Source organism: Brienomyrus brachyistius, chromosome 17, assembly GCF_023856365.1.
Source record: "Brienomyrus brachyistius isolate T26 chromosome 17, BBRACH_0.4, whole genome shotgun sequence".
In the NCBI taxonomy this organism is placed as follows: Eukaryota; Metazoa; Chordata; class Actinopteri; order Osteoglossiformes; family Mormyridae; genus Brienomyrus; species Brienomyrus brachyistius.
Window position 1 is genome coordinate 9,259,588 of NC_064549.1, and position 23,083 is coordinate 9,282,670.

At 47.0% G+C, this 23,083-nt stretch overlaps 1 protein-coding gene across 1 annotated transcript in view; it reads left to right on the plus strand.

Moving 5' to 3' along the window:
* The first annotated feature begins 763 nt into the window (after positions 1-763).
* Positions 764-23,083, plus strand: part of sik3 (SIK family kinase 3) — a 34,924-nt gene continuing 12,604 nt past the window's right edge. Inside the window, 13 exon segments of the mRNA XM_048980999.1 lie at positions 764-1,093; positions 13,230-13,346; positions 13,994-14,057; positions 14,206-14,367; positions 14,657-14,781; positions 14,876-14,999; positions 15,925-16,043; positions 16,244-16,354; positions 18,109-18,243; positions 18,333-18,398; positions 19,248-19,357; positions 20,036-20,180; positions 20,317-20,466. Coding sequence (XP_048836956.1) covers positions 806-1,093; positions 13,230-13,346; positions 13,994-14,057; positions 14,206-14,367; positions 14,657-14,781; positions 14,876-14,999; positions 15,925-16,043; positions 16,244-16,354; positions 18,109-18,243; positions 18,333-18,398; positions 19,248-19,357; positions 20,036-20,180; positions 20,317-20,466 — 1,716 coding nt within the window. The 5' untranslated portion in view covers positions 764-805.

Here is a 23,083-nt window from a genome sequence, read left to right on the forward strand (position 1 = left end):
ACTCCATACATAAATGCAATACCACTTAAATCTGCACATACATTGCAAAACAATACATAAAAGAGCATCTTATGCTTGTTTTAAGGATTAGAAACATGATATATACACTACTCATAACCACGTGATTTGTTTAACTGTGCAATGGCGCAAAACACCATATGGTATCCAGGTAGAGCTTGATAACATTTATCCATTAAATACCCAAACCGGGAGTAAGGACTATGTGGTATCGGTGTTACTTAAAAGCAATGGCTTTGCGATTGCTTCTAACGTTAGTATAATAATCAGGTATCTTATTTTCCCAAACAGTTTTGGTATTGTTTTAAATGACATCTTTGTCAATTCGATGGGACAAATCGGTGCTTTCTGTCCTACGCCTAGCCAGGCACTGCGTATGCATGGCCTGTGAACGTTTTTCACTGCTTTTGCGCGTTCATGAGACGCACAATCCCAGTAATCGAAAATTCCTACCAGCAGGGTGCGTTCCCTAGGGATAGAAAGAGGAGAGGGAATGAAATACCAGGGTTGTAATAAATAGTGGCAAGAAGCGAACAGGCTGGAATATTGCTGTTGTCATGGTAGGACAATGTTCGTCTCACTGGTCTCACGGTACAGTTTGGTTGCCAAGGCAACCCCAATATGCGTTCAGGCCCAATGAAGTCATTGTTACGCTTATGGTTGCCATGGATACATCCTGGAGAGGGCGCTCCGGAGATACAGCCTTCGCACAGTGACGCAGGGCGGGGGCGTGCCCGCGCTGCGCGCTCCGCAAGGCTGCTTGTTGTTCCCGCAGAGAGGCAAGAAGATGGCGGCTGTGTCGAGCGGAGGTGCTGCTGGATCCACAGCGGCCGGGATTACGCACTCTACTCGACCAGCCCCCGTAGGCATGGGTGCCCAGGGCCGATTACAGACCTCCAGCGGGATCAGCCACCATAAATCCGCCACGGCTACCGGCTGCATCACTGGTTCCAGCCACATCCAGCCTAGCAGGCCCCCCCCAGTCCGAGTGGGCTACTATGAGATGGAGCGGACCATCGGCAAGGGGAACTTTGCGGTGGTTAAACTCGCCACACACATGATTACCAAAGCCAAGGTAAGAGCAGCAATATGGGGCTATCGAAGACGTCCGCATCCGGCCTGTCATCGTTTCGTCCCGTTGTGGCCATCGCTGTGTCGGTGCCCCTTCTTTCTCCTCCTACCGCTAGGCTGCTCATCGGGCCTGTCGACTGGGGAAGGAGGCTCAGATCACCCGGTTTAGTGGCGGGGGTTAAGAGCGGGGGTGTAAACCGAAAGGTAGCGGTGGACCGACAGACGGACCCCGCTGATGTCTTAGCCCGGAGAGTCAGTACGCGAGAGCCGGATCGGTGACATGTCAGATGGGAAGTAGAGGGTACCGGGTGATACAGGGGCGTCCTACTGAGTATCTGGCAAATATCCTTATACGGTATCTAAATAAATAAATAAGAGGTGCTCGTTTGAATTATAATGGGATTCCCGTCACGGTCGGCAATATCCCACTACTGCCTCGTGCTTTGATGTAATTTTCTCGAATGTTAGAAACGGACTAACGGGAGTGAATGTTTCGGCAGGGCTGCGCTCGTGCGGGTCAGTGATACCGTAGCGCTATGTGTCAGTGAGTAAATCGCCCCCCCTCGGCAGCCGGAGCCGGTTCGAGGGTTTGCAGGTTGGTCGTGAGAAAAAGTGTGTGTGTGTGTGTGTATGTGTGTGCGTGTGTTTAACACGGGTCAGCGTTTCCGTCGTTTGTCGAGATTGTTGTTCGGTGTCTGTGATTCGTGTGCGCGTGAGTGTGTGTGTGTGTGTGTGTGTGTGTGTGTGTGTGTGTGTGTGTGTGTGTGTATGTATGTAGGTATGTATGTGTGTGTGTGTGTGTGTGTGAGAGAGAGAGAGAGACGCAGAGAGAGAGAGAGTGCACGCCAGGCAGATGAATGAGTGAGGGGCCAAGTGGGAACGTTTTTTGCCGCGTACATCCTGGCGGTGCCTATGTGTCAGCCTTTATTGATATTGACGTGCCCATGCGGGTTCGCCTGTGTTTTTGCATAGTGTGGGCGTTTGTAGGCAGATTCACTGCTGAAATTGAGCAGTATTCATGTCGTTATATCAATATTTGGGCTTCGCGTTTGTTACAGACACTAGCAGCCGTCTAAGGTTTAACCGCGTGGATGTATGTAATGTAACCTGCGCTGATGTCTTGTCCAACAGTATACAACAACCCCCCCCCCCCCCTCCGCTTTTTCTATCACACACACAAAGCTGTCAGACACCCAAATATTTATCATATTTGTAAGGGAAACAGTTGAATTTAAGTGTCAGCAGTGATGCACACTTGGAAATCAGTGCAATGAAGGAAAAACCAATGCTCATTTTCTGGTATTAGAGGTCAAACCATCTCCAGTACTGCACTTCATCTTCTGTATGCCTCGTGTGCCAGCAGAGGTTGCCAGCACTAGCCTCTGCTCCCCACGGCTTAGTAGCACTGGAGGTCAGATTCTCTCACCCTGGGCTGGGATTCGTTAAGCTAATAGATCTGTGAGCCAAAGGCTTTGGCTGCTGATCTCTGTCGCCGGTGATGTGGTGGGGGTGGCAGTGTTAGATGGAGGCTTGTTGCCGAGCCACCTGGAGTGCCAAATAGTGGTATGTTCCACTACGTCCCGGGGGGGGGGGGGGTAACAGACGACTCTGTAGCGCTGACACCCGCAAAGTCGGGGGAAGGCAGTGCTGCCGCACAGTGAATCGGGACAGCAGTAGGGGAGTCCTCACCGGCAACTGTGGCACGGTCCTGCTATGGAACGATGCGGATGATCTGTCGCAGAAATTAGGAATAGGTCCGGCTTATTTTCTTGCATGATTTGTCTGCTAGCCCCGGTGCTCTGCCTTATTTGGTCAGCAAGATAAAGGTGTTTGGAGAGCAGAGGCTGGGGTGTGATCGTGACGTCGCGACTTACGGCGCATGCAGGTCACAGACTGTAGCGTCGGCCTGAGAGGGGCTCAGTCATCAGCAGCTCAGAGGGATGGTGATAGTGAGGAAAAGTTACGGAATGCTGTGTTCCAGTGACATGGCACAGTTATTTTGTGTGTGTGTGTGTGTGTGTGTGTGTGTGTGTTAGGACAGATGACTCTTAACCGACGGAAGATGGAGGGCAACAGGATTGAGAAGAACATCAATAGCTTCTGTCACCTTTTCTCTATGAAGTTGTCCAAACAAAATCACATTATATTTTATGTGTTTTATGGGGGCTACTTGGTTGATATGGAAGTATGTTTACTTTTTCTCACTTAAATCGTATACAGATTTGAAGATTTTTTTTTTGGTTGTGTGACTGTGTGTGCATCCTGTGGTGGACTGGCATCCCATCCGGACAGGATGTACCCTGCGCGGCTTCATCCATCCCAGTCTGTACTGGATAAGTTTTTGGAAGGTGTTAATAATGAGGGTTAACTGGTCAGTAGCATCCTACATGCAAACACGGAGGAATACACACATGCATATATATAATTGGAATTATATGCATTTATTAAGTTTTATTCAATAATAAGTTTTATTTGATTGTGAATTGCTGTTTTTTTGTAACTAGTGGCTTCAGTTTCGAGTGACAGTACTCAGACAGCTGCAGGCTGTAATTGTCGCCTTTTTGCCAATGTTAAGCAAATCCAAAGTCCAGTTCTGTCATATTATATAATTGCACTTTCACATATTGCCTCACAAAGGCTGATTCTTCCTGTAAATGGCTCAGATCACCAGGAAAAAATAGAAGCAATTAATTACACGTCAGTATGATATTGGTAATAAGCAAATTGCAAGGGTCGTGTCTATGTTTGAATATCTTTTTGTGTTGCTTGGATACATAGATTGTCTTCTCCCATATATGCTGATATTTGAGAGACCTTATTGTACATTAGTTCTTGAACTAACTGCTTTGTGAGGTATTTCCAGTCATCCATCTTCCAACCTCTTATCCATTACAAGGTCAATGGGGACATTGGGCATTGAACCTTAAGCGGGAGGCTGGATCACAGGACACAGGCTATGGGCAATTTCATTGGCCCAAATTTGCCTTTGGACTGTGGGAGGAATCTGGAGTACAGGAAGGAATCCAAAGTGAATATGAGCTCCCCGTACTGGAGGCACTGGGCAGTAGTGCAAGCCACTGCGACCCCCATTTATGGCGGGGGGGGGGACAGAAGACATGGTGCTAGATGCACAAATGGCAGGAGCTTCTCCTAATAAGACCACGCTTGTTGTTAAAGTATCGATACATCAGAGTCGGAGTCACGACGAGCGAACGGGCTGCAGCACTTGGGACCAGAGGCTCTCAGTCCCCTGCAGTCCTGCCCTTGACCAAGGTGCTTAGTCTGAATTAAACTGGCAGAAGTGGCTGATGGGTAGAATAAAACAGAGGAAGTCACCCTCACTGAAAGTGATCTGCTAAGGAGAGGCATGCCGGCAGACTGCTGACATTGAGCGCCACCTTGTCATTCCATACATCGATATCGAGCCCCCCACCCACCACCTCCCCCAGCAGCCCCATACCTTAACTGTCTCCAGGACCGGATGGGTATCATCTTAAAGGCTGAGATTTGGCGAGTCGTGGCTTGTCTGTGTTGGAGGTGCACGGCTCTTGTTTTTTTTAATGTTGCTCCTTCCTTTCTTTATCTCTCCGCGCCCTGATTGGTGATAGTGCTGAAGCGGACGGGCAGTGCGATTTAGGACACCAACCCCACACCCCCCTCGCTTGCCCTTTTGAGGTGCTTTTGTCACTGGGTGGACTCATCAGGCTGGCGTTGTCCCAGTAGGACTGGAAAGTGGAATCATCTGCATACACACATTCACTTCAGTATTCGATGTACAAGAATATGTCACTCTTAGTGCCGTTTTCCCAAAAATAGGATTTATCGCTAATTATAAAATCCCACAGTGGTGTTATGATTGATAATGTCTCAAACTGCTTTGGGTTTTTGAGTATAATAATTATATTTAAGCCTACATAGATTTTTATCACTACTGTATTTGGTTTTTTTTTGGGGTGGGGGATTCCTCTTTAATTTAGTGTGCTGTCTCATCTGTCTAGTCAGTACTCTCCCCTAAACGAGTTATGTTTTAAAGTGAGAGTATGGTGGAGGTAGTGGCAGTGGCTTTTATCTGTTGTTTGTTTACATTCCACTGTGTCTCATTTTTTAAGGCTGATTGTTTAGTGCTGTGTGATGGTAACTGAGTTATGGGTGGCGATCTGGTTTTGGCTGGTATCCCTGTAGCCAACGTAAGTGTTTGGATGAATGGATGGATGGATTCATGGACTGTCTGTTATCTTTTGTACCTTTGAAAGACCCTAATGTAGCAGAAGGACGTGAGGTAACGTATCGAGTAGTTTCGGCCTGTCAGGTTGTTTTCCCAGCAAGCTGATTCTGAAGATGGATCTGTTTTGAAAATGTAACCGCAAGCAAAATGGTGGCAGTGGTGGGATTACAGAGGGGGCCGGATGCCCTTCACTGGAGAGCCATGGCCTCCACGGACACTAGCTGCCCCCGCCGAGGAACCGTAATGGGGGGAGGTGCTACTTTAGTCTGTCGATCGGTTGCTAAAAGCTTTAAAAGATGTTTTGTTTTGTCTTGTAGCTAAGGGGGTGTTTTGTCACAAGCTGAATTGGTTTCTTCCCTGTTTTTGAGTAACGTGCTGAAATCCATGAAGTCTGACCCCCCCCCCCCCCCGCCCAACCTGTGTGACACATCTATAAACTCACCAAGGGTGCTGCTTGATTGAACTTTGAACCGGTCGTCAACTGGGTTGCCATGGCTGACATAGACATAGTGGGCAGATTCCTCGTTCGGTCGGTCAGTCAGGAATACCACGGTATACCGCACTCTGGTTTTGAGACAGCTGAACCACTAGGGGTTTCCCCATGCGGTTGGTAGTCAGAAGCAGAATCTGCAGGTACAGATTTTAATTCTCGCTTTTCTGACATAAGGGGGCTGATTTTTCGTCTGGCTGGGGCGGCTCAGTAGAGGGAATGGACATGCAGCAGAGATCGAGCGGCGGCCCACACGAGCGAGGCCTCTAACTGGCACCGGCGGGCACACGCCTAGTGCTCACACGGATGTACACCCACGCGTGCCCACTTTGCACACTCTCCCTCTCCCGCCTGGTGAAAAACAAACCAATCCAAGTGCACCGACTGGCGCTTCTCTGTCTGCTCCTAGCGTGCTTCCCCTCTAAGTGCCGCGACTCCGTCCACCCCGGCGTCTTATCTGCAACATTCTGCCGTTGTTTTGTCAACAACAACGGAAGGTGACGGATGGAGAGGGGGGGCGTTGGGGGCGGCCTGGGGTGGTCCCTCGTCTCCCCCCCCCCACAAGATCCCACATGGCGATACTGGATCCAATAAAAGGGTTTTAAGTGGAGCCGGAAAGCGGCGTCCGCCCACGTCCTGCTGCCAAAGCGAGAGCTGGACAGCCAGCAGCACTTGGCCTGCAGGGGGCGATATATCGTCTTTACTGGCACAGCTTTTCACGTTTCGTTCAAAGATCGCCTTGGCCATACTGGCTCTGCCCCTTCCTCATGCCAGAGTTAGGCTGCATTTGGTAAATCATTTTTCTGTCTCAAGCTTATTATTTTACTTGCTCCATCCCCCCCCCCCCACCCCACAAACCCTCCTGGTTCTGCTGCCTCATCAGTAAGGAAACAATAAAATACTGGCTATCTTGTTGCTTCGCAAACCTGCCAGAAGCTTATGACAATAAGCAGAGCGGGGGATCATAAGCTCGCCCGCCACTCCACCACCCCCCCCCCCTCCCATGCCCCACCCCCACCCATGACACCGCTGGCTCTTTCTGGGGCCCTTTGCTCATTAACCTTGCCTGAGCACCATCCGGCGGCGCCATCATCCGCATGGAATCAGCGTGACATGAAGTGGTCCTGCGTACAGACCCTGGTGAACATCCCCCCCCCTTGTAAATTTCAAACTCCCCTTTGAACAGGCGCGAGCGCGTGCAGGGCTGAGTCATTACAGCAGCCATGTGAGTCAGACACCCTAAGTACTATGTATCCAACTCAAAACAAGATTAGCGCCGTTTGCTAATGACCCGGTTCTTTCTAACCTATATTTGTAGTTGAGATGGCTGAGGGGGCTGGAAGCTCAGGTTTAATGCTAATGGTCAGCAGTGGGTGAAGTTAGTGCGGGTTTAAAAGTTAGTTCTCTCCCATATCTGCTGTCGTGATTCCTGTGGTGGTTTCACACTGTCCCACTACTTCTCTTCCCTGTGAGTTTTTCACCATAGGTGGCTGATTGGATTGTAGGCTGTAGACTCCGCTAAGGGCACCTCTGCATTACCGATTCCTCGCCTACACTGCTGAGCGATATTGATTACCTTGCGTTTTTTTTTCCTGTAACCTTGCAGTTCCTGTCATATGACACACACACAGACACACACACACACACAGACACACACACAAAAAAGATTACTCTGTTGATGGGTCCGGCTGATACAGAGCTTGCTGAAGGTGTTCTTGTTCAAAGAAATCAAAGTGTCGTGATTTGGTTTTCGTGTGTGACATCCTGCACCTTTGTGAGAGCCGGGTCAGACCAGACTGTGACTGGTGTGATTAGCTTCCTGGTTTGTGAATCTGGAAGAGTGAAAGATATCCCAGATTTTGAGAGGATTTGCACTGGGAGAGAAAGACGCATGTGACAGTGACGTGTGTGTTGGCGTGTGGGCGGTGGTAATGAAGTGTTCTCCAAGTTGACGTGGACACACTGAAAACTGATGCATCCGGACTTTGATGGATCGGAGAACATGAGGGTGAGATGAGAATATTATCCATGGTGAACAAGAGGTTATTTGACAGGCACCTATCTTTTAGGGCTGATGTTCACAAATGGGTTCGTTGAATGGGGTTTGTGGTGTTGAGAAGATGATGATGCTTTTTATTTGCTATTTGCGCAAATACAAGTACATTGAGATACTATTTTTACATCCTATCTTGCTCGCCATTGAGAAACACACATGCACAAATATACAGTTGAGAGAACTTTGGGTCCAAGCACAGGCTCATGTCATGTATGTCTCTGGCATCATGTACTTCCCCTGTGTGTAGTGATGCAATACTTAAGGTGGGTCTCATGAATACCCTGGGGTCAGATTGACCCCAGAGGCACATGTCAGGTGACTTTTCTCATAGTAACATAATTCTTGTAGGAACGTGTGAGAGTTCAGAGGTCATATGAGGTTCGAACTGACCAGATATGGCAGACCATCTGGAATACAGATTTGGTTTAACTAGACGGGAACGGGAGGCCAACTCGACTCTCGCTCCACCGTGAATGACGTCTCTGCCAAACACCAAGCGTTCAGCTTCTCGGTCCTTGGTCGCCGCGTGACTTCGATAAGCTGTGGTGAAGGCCGCACAAATACAGGAGGCGTAGGAATTACACAGTCAATCCAGGGTTTCTTGGCCTCTTGAGTTTTTGGTAATTCTCTTTTTAAGCTGAGTGTTTAACAGACCTGAAAGCTGGAAGTGCATATATATCTATCTATATATATATATATATATATATATATTTTATTTTTTTTATAAATTTTTTTCCCATTCATATAGGTGTATACCTGGGCACTGTTGATTTGGTCTGGTTTTGGGTTCCATTCCTAGGGTGTGAAGGTTGAATAATCCCCAGGTTTAATGGAGCTCTTACGGTGTGATTTTATTCCTGGTTTTATTTGCTGGATAATGGCCATGGCCACCAGTCCGCATCCAGGTTCCTTCTCTGTAGGGCTCCTTGGTGTGACTACGGCTCCATGTTCTCCCTCTGTACCATCACTGGTGCTCGGTTCCCCCCTCCTGGCACAGCGACGTCACCTCCCACATCTCCGGCTGCCCCGTGAGCCCCCCAGGCACGCCGGCGAGTCTGTCAGCCACATGACGCTTATTCCTGGCTGTGCCGCTTCGCCCTGCCTAGCTTCCAGCTGTCGTGGTGCGGTCGCCTTTCATTGGCTTTTACCTGCACGCCGAACATCTGGCCTGACGAGCGGCTGGGGGGGGGGCGGGGGCGGGCTCTTTCACACACACCTGACTTCATCAACCTCGTTCTCCCCTCCCCACATCTGCTCATCATATCCCTGACAATGGACCCCTCCTTTTTTGTTCTAGGTCTCCCTTTATGTCTTTTTTTATGACCCTTAAATGTAATATGCTGCCCCCCCCCCCCAAAGTCCTTCTGTTGGACTTACCTTAAAACATGGACGTAAACTTAAGTTCAAGGCAGATAATTGTTATTATAGGTGCTTTTTGTGACATCATATGCTTGTCCAGGTGTAACGGAAACCTGAAGAGATCGATGTGACCAGTATTACAGCTTTTAGCCACCGGAGAGACTTTTCTAGAAAGATGAGGCATTTTAACATTGGTTGCTGTTGACTGTCCATGTATTTCCACCAAAAAGACATTCTCTCGTTTTCTGGTTATTATTCTCTGATTCTTTTTTGTTCTCTTCCTCTTCCTCTCCATAAATCTGTCACACAGCTCTGTCGAAATACCTTAATTCCCTCGGCTCTCTTCCCTGACAGCCATCTCTCTCTCCGCCTCCTGTTATGCCTCTTCCATCCCCTCTTCATTTCTCTTTACCCCTCCTTTTCCCTCCTTTGTCCGTCTCACACAAGCCACAGAACAGAACCGCAGATGCCCATCCTGACTCTCACAATGCCCCGAAAATCAAGTCTAACCACGGCAAACGGTAATTAAACGGCTGATGGTTTTGCAGTGTGCATTCTGGGCCCCTGTAAAAGCCTCACAGTCTCTATTTACCATCATTCAGTTACCGTCAATCAGGCACGTTTATCACGTGCTCAGGCATTTAGGGTCGTCCAGCCTCCTGCCTGTCATCACTTTCTCCATCCCGCTCGCCTTATCTCCTGTGGTCGATTTTTGTGCACCATTCGCACTATTTTTAAAGGATGTCATAGACTCCACAGGGTCCAAACTGAACTCGCTAATAAAGAGTTACATGTAAGTTGTACTTTGGTGGGCGGGGGGAGGACATACTGACCCAGTGAGATGTTTTTCCTTGTGCATATTTGCCACATCCTCGAGCTCCACACTCCCGTTAAAAGTAACATTACTGTAATGTACATTGTTTCAGTATGTAGGGATGGAGATTCATTCTGTTGACTGTACTAGTCCTTAAAAAAATCATAAGAGGTGCACTACAGCTTGATGTGACTGTTGTATGACTCAATCATCCCAGCACAATAGTCACATCTCCTTTGGGCCCTTGAGCAAAGCCCATAACCCTCCTCTGTGTAGAGAAAAAGCTAGCCTGTCTGGTCTGATCCCACAGGAGAACTACTGTAGAACAAAAAGCTAGTGCTGGCTCTGGCAGGAAGGTGTCAGAACACACAGTGCATTGCAGCTTGCATTGCGGCTTGCGGCATATGGGGCTGCATAGCTGCAGACTGGTAATGAGTGCCCACGCTGACCTCTCTCCACCCCCGAAAGCACCTACAATGGGCATGTGTGCCTCAGAACTGGACCATGGAGAAATGGAAGGATGTAGTCTGATCTGATCTGATGAGACGCATTTTTCTGTTACTGCCTGTGCATGGCTGAGTGCATGTTTCTTGTTTACCTGGGGAAGTGATGCACTATGAGAAGTAGGCAAGCCTGCAGAAGCAGTGTGATTCTCTGGCCAACATTCTGCTGGGAAACTTTGGGTCCTGGCATTCATGTGGATGTTACCACCTACCACCTACCTAAGCATTGTTTCACTCCAAGTACACCTCTTCGTGGCAGTGGTCTTCCCCGATGGCCGTGGTCTATTTCAGCAGGATATTGTGCCAGGTCACCTTGCGAAAACTGTTCAGGAATGGTTTGAAGAACATGAAAAGCAGTTCAAGGTGTTCATTTGAGCACCAGATTCCCTAGGTCTCAAACTAGTTCCAAGTCCAACCATGGAGGCGCCAGTATGCAACTTAAAGGACTTAAAGGATCTGCTGCTAATGTCTTGGTGCCAGATACCACAGGATACCTTCAAAGAAAATGCCCCCACGGGTCAGAGTTGTTTTGGCGGCGCAAGGGGGATTTACACGTTAGGCAGGTGGTTTTAATCTGTTGACTGACTGGTTTGCGAATGAGTATATGTGTCAGCAGAGAGCAAGAAGGGATATGCAGAGGAAGCATGGAGTGTCTATACTCATACTTGTGCAAATGGCAAATAAAGAATCATGAATGATAAAATATGAAATGATGCTTTATTTGCTGTGTGCACAAGTACAGATACACTGGAATGCTTCTGTCCTCGTATCCCATGATGTTCTCCTTTGAGACATACACAATCGCATATATATATATATATATATATATATATATATATATATATATATATATATATATATATATAGAGTTGAGCGTGAAACATGAGGTCAGGGCATTTACCCGGCAGCCCTGGAGCGTTTCAGAGGGATAAGGCCTTGCTCAAGGGCCCAACAGTGATGCGACTCGTCTGCCGAGGCAACCTACCGATCAAAGGTAATGGAGGCCTAACTCGCTCAGCCTAATCGCCCCCTGTGTGTTGAGTGCTGCGATAAATCGAATTGCAGGAAAGTCAGAATGTCGACCTTACACCTTTAGGCTGGGTTCAGATGTAGCTTGTGTTTTCAGGTCTAGTATGGGGCATGCGATCCGTCTGAGGATGGCGCGTTACATTGGCAGAGGGAAGGTTGGCAGGAGGATGGCACGTTACATTGGCAGAGGGTAGGCGGGCAGATAGGGGCAGCGACCTGGTTCCTGAAGGCTGCTGATTCAGACACAGGAAGAGGCCGGCTATAGTGCAATTGTCGCTTTAGATGAAAAGAAAAGAAAAAAGTCAGCAAAGCAACTAAACGCATTAGAAATGGCAGCACAAATTTAAAGTAAAAAAAACAAAAGGACCTCGTTGCATTTTATTTGCCTAAGCAGCGGTCACACCTTTTCTTTCTCTGCCAGGTGGAATGGTGAGTCAAGGTTTTGCGGCGTTAATCAGCAGTTAATCTGAGCGAGCCCGGCACGAGGCAGATGCACGTTTGCCCACGTGTCCCATTTTCAGTAAAATAAATGCTCCATTCCATTACTCGAGTTTTGTTTTCTGTTTCAGCTCGACTGCCTCATCATTGCGGTGATTTACATTTGCGGTTCTCTGGGGCTTACAGATTTTTATATAATTTCTTACTCGACATATAGCTGCATTGCAAAGCAAGTTGCAAGATTCACGCCCGTTTTCTTCAGCCGAACGTGTCACTCGGGGTATAAATCACAAGTCTTAAATCCACGGTCTTAAACCTACAACCTTTGGGCTCTATGTTCTGTACCTGATTAGTTTATCTGCTTTCTGTGGGACAATGGTCTATAGCAAAAAAAGTATCCTACAAGAGTCCATTGATACGTATTTGACCTGACGATTTCCTTCACTCTGCCGGCCTTTTTTTTCCCCCCAAACAGATGCTCTTTGACAGGATTACCATACACTGTATATTAGGCATAGGTGTGCATGTGTGAGTGACTGGTGTGTGAGTGTGCCCTGCGATGGGCTGGCCCCCCATCCTGGGTTGTTCCCTGCCTCGTGCCCATTGCTTCCGGGATAGACTCCGGACCCGCCGCGACCCAGTAGGATAAGCGGTTTGGAAAATGGATGGATGGATGGATGTATATTAGGCAGTCTTTGGGCTTTGTGTTGGGGGTTTTGTTTTTTTGAAGAGAAAATCGAATCTGATTTTCTCACAGAAACACTGTTCAACCATTTAGGTTCTCTAGGTGGATAAAGCTCCTGAATTAATATTGTAACTACTCCACTATGCTTAATCAATAATTGAATGAACTGCTAGTAGAATAAATGTTTTAAACTATAAATTGAGTTTGACGGATCGATATAGCTAAGTAATTATGCAGTTGTATTTGGCAGTGTCATATATAGCATTCAGTAAATTTATTTTTTTGGTTACTTGAGTCGGCTTATGTTCTTAGCCTTATAGCCAGCTAATAATTAGTTCGGCATTGTATTTTGGAGAGTATTAAGAGGTTGGATTACCCGTGTCTTCATGCAGTAGACAGACTTTTGAATCAGCACTGCTGGATTCGAGTTAAAGCATTAGCTAATCAAGTAAAAATGTACGTAACCAAGCAAAAACATGATGGTGCATGGCTCCTCGCATGGTGCGGATAGGAACTGCACAGCTCGCTTTGTGTTTTACAGGTGGCCATCAAGATAGTAGACAAAACCCAGCTGGATGATGAGAACCTGAAGAAGATCTTCAGAGAGGTTCAGATCATGAAGATGTTGAGGCACCCGCATATCATCCGCTTGTACCAGGTGGGGGGCTCTCCTCGGTTTTCTTGTCACCCTATTTTGCGACCCCCCTCGATACGTCCGTATTTTTCCTCGCCGTCAGCCTGTCTCTCCCATTCAGTGCATCTGTCGTTCTGTCACTTTACCTGTTCTTTTCTTTTCCTTCTTTTTTTCCTCTCCTCCAAAACACAAACTTCCTTAATACTCTGTAGTCCTGACCTGGATTATCTTCGTGGAATTATTATTGTGCAGTTTTAACGGAAATCATGCCTGTCTGTAGCTGATGTCACCAACGATGGCAATACTGCCGTGTCAGTCAGCTGGTCACGTTGGGTTTAAAGGGTTAAATCAGTGTTTCTAACACCAGTCCTAACACACCTGAAACAAAGAATGAAGAACACCGAATACCTGGTTCAGGTGCGCTGGGAGATGGAAGGGAGCAAAAATGTGAACTGTTTGGGCGGGGGGGCTGAGGACTGGGATGAGAAACACTGGGTTAAATAAGTGATATCCTGGTCTCACTGGGGCATTTTATCCTGGTCTCACTGGGGCAGTAACTCTCTCACCATATAGTAGAATTGTGCATATTAGTTGCTATGAGTCTGCAAATCGCAGTTTCTAGGTCTTGCATGACCGGGGCTGTGTCTCACGGTAACCCTGTCGCATCACAGGTGATGGAGACGGAGAGGATCATCTACCTGGTGACAGAGTACGCCAGTGGGGGGGAGATCTTCGGTAAGCGAGCTTCTTGTTGAGTGAATAAGGCCCAGAAAACATGTTCCTCCATATGTAACTAAGTGATTCGAATCTGAATGGATTTGGCCTCTTGCACATTTTTGGTGTCTGGTCCCCAATTTTGGTGTCTGGTCCCCCCCCCCCGTAGATCATCTGGTGGCCCACGGCCGCATGGCGGAGAAGGATGCGCGGCGGAAGTTCAAGCAGATCGTGGCAGCTGTCCACTTCTGCCACTGTCGCAACATTGTGCACCGAGACCTCAAGGCCGAGAACCTGCTGCTGGACCACAACCTTAACATCAAGATCGCAGGTATGTGGGGAGGCCCGAGGGGAGCAACCAGGGGGGGTGGCGGACACCCTCTCCCCCCTGAAAATAAGAGTATTATTAAGGAAAACCCAAGTGCGACTTGGGTGAAACCAACCATGAACAGGCTAGTTTTTAGTTTAATTTTTCTTGTCCTTCGTTCCCTTTCTTTTTCCAATTCTCCCTCTCTTTTTCACCCCTCATTCCATCTTTATTGACCCCCCCCCCCCGTTCCCACCCTTTCCCCCTTTTTCCAATTCGCTCCCTTCTGTTCTCCTTGCTTCCCCTTGGTCAGATTTCGGTTTCAGCAACATGTTCACGCGGGGCCAGCTGCTGAAGACATGGTGTGGCAGCCCTCCGTATGCTGCACCGGAGCTCTTCGAGGGCAAGGAGTATGACGGTCCCAAGGTGGACATCTGGGTGAGTGAGGCAGCGGGGGCCCGATCCGCCCAGCCCCTAGGCAGAGCACCGGCCTCCGGCCTCCCCCCTCACTCGGTCTCGCCCCTCTCCACAGAGCTTGGGCGTGGTCCTCTACGTGCTGGTCTGTGGAGCCCTGCCCTTTGACGGCAGCACCCTGCAGAACCTGAGGGCCCGAGTGCTGAGCGGGAAGTTCCGCATCCCCTTCTTCATGTCCACGGGTGAGCCCCCGCTAGCCCGGACCCCGCTGGACCTGAGCAGGCTGCAGAAGGCCCATCTCTAGTGTGACATCACGTACAGCAGTATGGTCACATGATTAGCTCCTCTGTCATTTACTGCCACAAAGTTGCCACGCTTAATTCTCCAGGGCAGGTTATTGTTATGCATTTTTTATTAGTATTTTTTAAACAATGCATGTGTGCCTCTCTGTGATCAGCAGGTCGCAGGTTCAAATCCTGGGGCTGGCAGGGTGATGTCACCTTCAGGCCCTCGAGCAAGGACTTTAACTGTAACTGTAACTGATCCAGAGATATTGTCGTCTGCTAAAAATCATCTGCTAAATAAGTAAATGTAAATGTAAGCGTAAATGTAAAATTTGCTACATTTCAGTCATGAACAATCACCTATTTCTGAGAACAATATACGTAAATTGTCAGAATATTTCTTTGCCGGTTTGGAGTGTCTTTTAAACCTCTAAGGAAATGAACAGTTTATTTTATAGCAAGTTAGACCTGGAATCGGGACGCGATCGATTTTACGCGACAGGTACAGGGGAAAACAATGAGATGACCGTGACTCGTCACTTGCAGAACAGTGTTTCCCAATCTGGTCCTTGGGGACCCAAAGGCAACCCACACTTTTGGTCCCCTTGGCTCCCCGGAGCAAAAATGTGTAGCAGGTAGCTGGGAGGGAGCAAAAACATGGACCGTCTGTGGGTCCCTGAGGACCGGGCTGGGAAACACTTCTATAATAATCAATAAGCCGATGCTCTTCCCAGTGATCCAGCCTATGGCTGGGCACCTAAGAGAGGCTGCTGATGACATTTTGCTAGATGAACTGCTGGTGTTGAGTTCGTGGTAATTGGTTGTACCGTGGCGATCAGTGCGGTAACGATGAGTTAGACTTTTTCATCTGTGCGTGCCCCAGACTGCGAGTACTTGATCCGGCATATGTTGGTTCTGGATCCCAATCGGCGCCTCTCCATGGAGCAAATCTGTAAGAACAAGTGGATGAAGCAGGGGGACCCCGATCCGGAGTTCGAGAGGGTGAGCGTGGTACCGCCGGCCAATAGCTCGCGTCATTGGGCCTTCCTCATCCGCATGCCCTCCTCTGCTTTGCACGTGTGACTGTTTTGGCTCCGCCAGTCATTTTCCGATGCTGGTGGCCAGGCTTTTCAGAGTCGTTTGGCCAATCAGATGGCTCAGTAACTTTTAAGAAACACCTTCCAAATCACTCTGCTCCCCAGCTGATAGCAGAGTGTGAGCAGGTGAAGTCGGAACGGGAGACGGAACTCATCAACGAGCAGGTGTTGATGGCCATGGATGAAAGGGGTTTCAAACGTGAGGAAACGCTACAGGTGAGGCCACTAGGGGGCACTGTCAGAAAACCGAGGTTACTGCCATGTCTTGTCCGGATCTTGTAATACAACATGTAATGTGTGTGATGAGATCGAGAGCATCCAGAATTGCATGCCTGAGAAACGTAGCGTGGGATGTGAGCAGCGAGTCCGAATCAGTGTAGATGAGACAGTAGGTGAGCAGTTCCAAAGTCTGCAACCGATACTGCGCCATCCCACAAGGCCTCTGGGGTACCAACATTGCTCGCTCAAAAATTTTTGTCAAGATGGCGAAGTCTGGTCTCAATAAATTTAAGTAGAAAACGATACCCGGTCACATAAGTTGACTCGATATGTATTCTTTTTTTTTGTAATTTTGAACAGTTTTTTTATTTTTTGCGGGGGTCAAGCTATGTTATTGGTAAACAAGTAACACGCAGGGTGGCGGCTGCAGTGTGTGTGCGTGCATGCATACTGTTCTCATATACACATACACTGAACAAAAATATAAACGCAACACTTTTGTTTTTGCTCCCATTTTTCATGAGATGGACTTAAAGATCTACAATTCATTCCAGATACACAATATTACCATTTCTCTCAAACATTTCTCACAAATCAGTCTAAATGTGTGATAGTGAGCACTTCTGCTTTGCTGAGATAATCCATCCCACCTCACAGGTGTGCCACATCAAGATGCTGATCTGACATCATGGGTAGTGCACAGGTGTACCTTATACTGCCCACAATAAAAGGCCACCCTGGAATGTGCAGTTTTGTCTCACAGCAAAATGCCACAGATGCCACAAGCATTGAGGGAGCGTGCAATTGGCATGCGGACAGCAGGAATGTCAACCAGATCTGTTGCTCGTGCATTGAATGTTCATTTCTCAACCATAAGCCGTCTCCAAAGGCGTTTCAGAGAATATGGCAGTACATCCAACCAGCCTCACAACCGCAGACCACGTGTAACCACACCAGCCCAGGACCTCCACATCCAGCAGGTTCACCTCCAAGATCGTCTGAGACCAGCCACTCAGACAGATAATGCACGGCCCCATGTTGCAAGGATCTGTACACAGTTCTTGGAAGCTGAAAATGTCCCAGTTCTTGCATGGCCAGCATACTCACCGGACATGTCACCCGTTGAGCATGTTTGGGATGTGCTTGACCGGCGTATACGACAGCGTGTACCAGTTCCCACTAATATCCAACAACTTTGCACAGCCATTGAAGAGGAGTGGACCAACATTCCACAGGCCACAATTGACAATCTGATAAACTCTATGCGAAGAAGATGTGTTGCATTGCATGAGGCAAATGGTGGTCACACCAGATACTGACCGGTTCTGAGTCCCCAGACCCCCAATAAAGCAAAAAACTGCACATTCCAGGGTGGCCTTTTATTGTGGGCAGTATAAGGTACACCTGTGCACTACCCATGATGTCAGATCAGCATCTTGATGTGGCACACCTGTGAGGTGGGATGGATTATCTCAGCAAAGCAGAAGTGCTCACTATCACACATTTAGACTGATTTGTGAGAAATGTTTGAGAGAAATGGTAATATTGTGTATCTGGAATGAATTGTAGATCTTTAAGTCCATCTCATGAAAAATGGGAGCAGAAACAAGAGTGTTGCGTTTATATTTTTGTTCAGTATATATACGGCATTAATGGTCGAGTAATAGGCCTCTGACAGTGTTCAGTACCTACAGTCTGAGTATGCTGTTTCGGACGTACCCTTTCACTCTTTTGTGTGATTGCCTCCCCAGTCACTCCAGACAGACGCCTATGATCACTGCAGCGCCATCTACAGTCTGCTTTGTGAGCGGCTCAAAAAACACAAGACGTTGCGCTTCAAGCCTTCGGGCCCGCGGGGCTTACCTATCCCTCTCAGCAATGTGCAGGTAGGTTCAATCGGCACCTGTAAAACATACAGACACCCAAGGATTAGGCTGCTCTGTCTGACCTCTTCTTTGACCCCCACCACCACCAGATGGATGGCCCGATCCTCACTGTCCCTCATGTCCAGTTAATCAACCCAGAGAACCAGATTGTAGAGGTCAGTTACCATCTGCACCCCTGCAATTCATATAAACACTTTATGCAGAACATAAGATTCATTTGTCCTGCAATTTTCAAGCTCCAACACATATCTGTTTATGGGCAGGTCATAAATATACTTATGAAAATATCTGATTACCAAAATACACGTAATGCTTTATTAGGGTATTTTCGGCTGCCCAATACAGTGTTTTCCAACCCTGTCCTCAGGGAACCCATTGATGCTCCATGTTTTTGCTCTCCCCTTGCTTCCTGCCAGACGGTTCACATTTTTGCTGCTGGATTGGACTGTCTGCAGGCCCCCGAGGGCTGAGTTGGGAAACACTGGCCTAATAGATGTTTTTTCAAAAACAACTTGAGTTTCTACTCATCTCTGTAGCTTGGTATCTTGCTGGAGAACCATGAGGGCTCAGTGGCTACCAGGTTCACATTTCATTGGCACTCTGTACGTGTGGAGTTTTCTTATTCTCCCTGAATCTTGTGGGTTTCCTGCCACGGTCCAAAGACATGCAGGTAGATGAACTGTAGGGCTCTGTGCTCCTGAAGGTTGCTGGTTCAAATCCCGTTGCTATCAAAGTGATGCCAGTGATGAGCTTTGAGCGAGGCCTCTAACCCCAATTGCTCCCAGGACACTGGCTGAGCCTGCTTTCCGTTTCACTTCTGTGTAACTAAATAAGTAGCTAAATAATTAAATGTGCATGTTAGGGCCATCCTAGAACTCTCTTATGAACCTCATCGCCTCATAGCATCTTAGTTGTGGTGTAAGATGTGTAGTCCTTGGGCTTTTTGTCAGACTTGGCTGTGAACCTGCTCCCCCATTGCTAACCCCCCCACTTCCTGTGTCCAGCCCATCCGAAACATGGCCCTGGACAGCGACGAGGGGGAGGAGCCCTCGCCGGAAGCCATGGCACGGTACCTGTCCATGCGGCGGCACACTGTGGGAGTCCCCGACCCCAGGTACGCATGTGCTTCCCCCCCATCCTCCGCTTCCGCTCTGTCCACATGCTTTCTGCTTCTTTCTCAGTAACATGGGACATTTGTGTAACAATCTGTGTCCTGTGCTGCTTCTCCATACATCAACCCTTGCGTTTTTTTTTTTTTAATGTTCAGATGTATACAGAGTGGGTCCCCACAATGTGATAAAAACCTATAACATTTTACCTTTTTGGAACATAGTCCCCACAAGGGCGAACTTCATAAAAATCTGTGACTGCAGTCAAAAAACTAAAAATGCCTGAAGTCTTGCTTGATTAGTTATGGTTAAGGTTAGGGTTAGGGTTAGGGCTGGATAGCGTGTGTGTGTGTGTGTGTGTGTGTGTGTGTGTGTGTGTGTGTGTGTGTGTGTGTGGGTGTGTGTGTGTGTGTGTGTGTGTTTGTGTTTGTGTGTGTGTGTGTGTGTGTGTGTGTGTGTGTGTGTGTGCGTGCGTGCGTGCGTGCGTGCGTGCGTGCGTGCGTGCGTGCGTGCGTGCGTGCGTGCGTGCGTGTGTCTGTGTCTGTGTCTGTGCTCCTCCATATCATTTCTCCAGAGCCATGCTTATATTCCCCTGCGTCGGTGTCTCTCTGTCCGCACTGTGCCGGCTGTGTTCTCCCATGTTCCTGCCTCTGTGCTGACCGCCCCTCTCTTCTCTCCCGCAGGTCCGACCCGCAGGAAGACCTCCCGAAGGACATCGACCATCTCCGCATGGTCACCCCACCGCCCATCCCTTTCGTTGCCTTCGGCAACAATCACATGCTGGTGCCCCCTCAGAACCTACAGCCTACACAGCAACTAGAGTACAAGGTATGGCCTTTAAATTAAAGGTACAACAGCAGTGCTCCTTGGGGAGTAAAAAAAAAAACTACAAATGTAAAGTCAGTATTTCTCCTATGAATACATTAAGTGCCTGTGCTGACCCCTGTCACCCACGTGTGTGTAGGAGCAGTCCCTCCTGCAACCCCCCACCCTGCAGCTGCTCAACGGCATGGGCCCCCTGGGCCGGAGGGCGTCCGACGGAGGTGCCAACATCCAAGTGCACGCCCAGCTGCTGAAGAGGCCGCGCGGCCAATCCCCACTCGTCACCAGCCCTGTGAGTGTGTGCATGCAGGATTGACTTTCCGCTTCCCTTGACTACTTACCTGTTTTGTTGTTTCCTTTTATTCTTTTACATTTTCATCAGTAATCTTTATTTTCTATACAGAATGACATAACCATACGTAAATATCCAGACAAACGTACACATCTCAATAAAAATAAGTACCATTCTGTTAAATGCGTCCTTTTTAAATTAAACTATGCGGGTAAGGCAGTATAGCTAACCCTAAATAATAAACAGCTTTTCAGTTTCCTGGACATATACAATATATTAGTAATAATATATTGTATATATATTCATTAACTTACTTATAAAGGGGGCCCAAATATTTATAAAAAGTGACTGTTAGCTTTTCACTGTGTATCTATTTCTGAATTTTCTGAAGGGCGTAGTCAACCCATTAAGCCATTCATTAATCGTCAGTTTGCTGCTTTTTTTTTCCAGAGAGAGTATTAACTCAAGCTGCAGGTGGACATGCAGTGCAGCAGAATTAGCACACGAATTTCTAAAAAATAGGATGGCATGGGAAGGCGTATTAATATTCATAAAGGAAGTACTGCCTGATGAACTTTGTGTTACGGTGATGATCTTTGCACGAACAAAAGCCGTTCTTTTTGCTAGCCACAGTAGCAGTGCTCGGCTAACCGGCTCAGCTAGGTGCACGATATATCAGTTAACATATCGGTTTCACCCAGTATGCGTTGAAAATCAAGATATCAGTGTCAGCTTTGGCCAGCATTGCCCGGTGATATTTAAACTTTATCAGTGTTTAAAGCTAGCAGCATCAGACCTAAAGACATTAAAACAAAAAGTATAAAAATAATGGAGATGGTTGAACAATCAGCTGTTTTCTGTAGTGGAGGACAAGGAATTTCATCATCTCGTTCACTGTGTATAAGAGGCCTCAAAGTACCGGCTTGTGACATGTTTATGAAATAGAATAATAAAATGATGCAAAGGCATTCCACTAATCTGAGCAGACAAGCTCGACAAGTTTTGCCCCCCCCCCCCCCCCCCTCGGCAAGTGGCTTGGCAAGTTTGTTGGTTTTATCACGCGGAAATATATTGGTTATCGGTATCGGTCAAAATTTCCATCCCCTGTTAGCCTGCGTGAAAGGAACCGGTCAGGTACAGCTTCATTACGTTTTTAATAAATTTTTTTGCACTTTTCTCTATTTACTTTGTACCCAGAAATCATTCCACATACATTAATTACATCTAGTGGGGTTGGCATCAAATTTACCAGATTTTTCATAAATAAAATAATATCATCCTCAAATTATATTTGATAACAAATTAATATTTGATAACAAACAGTAAAGGAGACAAAGGGCACCCCCCGTCTACATCCTCATTGTTTTTCGAATGCTTTTGTCATAATTCCATCGACCATCATCTCTGCATAAGGCTTAATCTATACAAGTTTGTTGTGCAAAAGTTATCTTCATAACCGAAACCATATACAACCTGAAATAGATAGGGTCAGAGGAGGCAGAGTCTTACCGGAGCTGAGTCTGAGTCTAGAAAAACACGTTCAGTTCTAGACAATGATTCTGCATTTAAAAACTGCAAATTGAAGAGTAAGCAAATACCTCAAATTATTTGCATTAAAGTAATTTAAAATGATAATCAACTAAGAAATAATTATCTTCATCGAGGAATGATTTGTCAAATATGAAACTGACAGAAATGCATCTTCACTGCGTCCTGTAGTAGTTCTTAATTTCATTATAACTTGACTGTATCCTGATGAACACATTTAAAATCGGTACTGGAACCCAAGAATATGCATCGGATAGTACAAAGTTTCTTTCAGTCCTTTCATTAAATGTTTTGTAATTTTTACCCAATGTGAATAAAATGCACCCTGTGCAGTGTTCCATTGACAGTTCTATAGTAACACACTGCGTGATCTCTGTGATTAATGGCACTGTCTACACTAGAGCAATGTCATGTTGTTTTGAGAAATGCAAACGCTTTGAACATTTTATGGCTTAAATGTGCACGATGGGGGTTAAGACTCCTCTGTATAGCTAGTTTGATTCCCTCTCCTGGTAATCAATCACATCACCATTCGGCTCTTGAGTAATACCTTTAAACATAACTACTCCAGCGGTGTTGATCACTGACTGACCAAAACTTAGCTCTCACTTGTGTCTCTCTGAAGATCCAGGTGTGAAGAAGTGTTTTCGACACAGGGATCAATAAAGTACAACAATAATAATTACAGTGCTCTCAGAAAGTCTTGGGATGCTTGCTTAATGTTGTAAAAATGTTGCAATTGTATTGGTTTCATAACAGAACTCCATTGACAAGCAATGCTTAACATATCTTCATATATCATCCGCACAGACATTTTCTTACTGTTTTTTTGGACTGACTCATTCAGTTCTGTTCTTGCCCTTTTGCTATTAATTGGAATTGTAGTCATTGGCTCCCAAAAGGACACTAAACACCAGTGTTTGGTGTTTTATGCTACTGTAAAGGTGTTGCTAATTAAAAGGCACCCAGTGAGGCTGCCTGTCAGTGAACCTTTTAACTTCGCACAGCTCTTTCAGAACCATAATTTGAGTTTCAGTTTATTACTATTTGAAAGGAATGTTTCATTTAA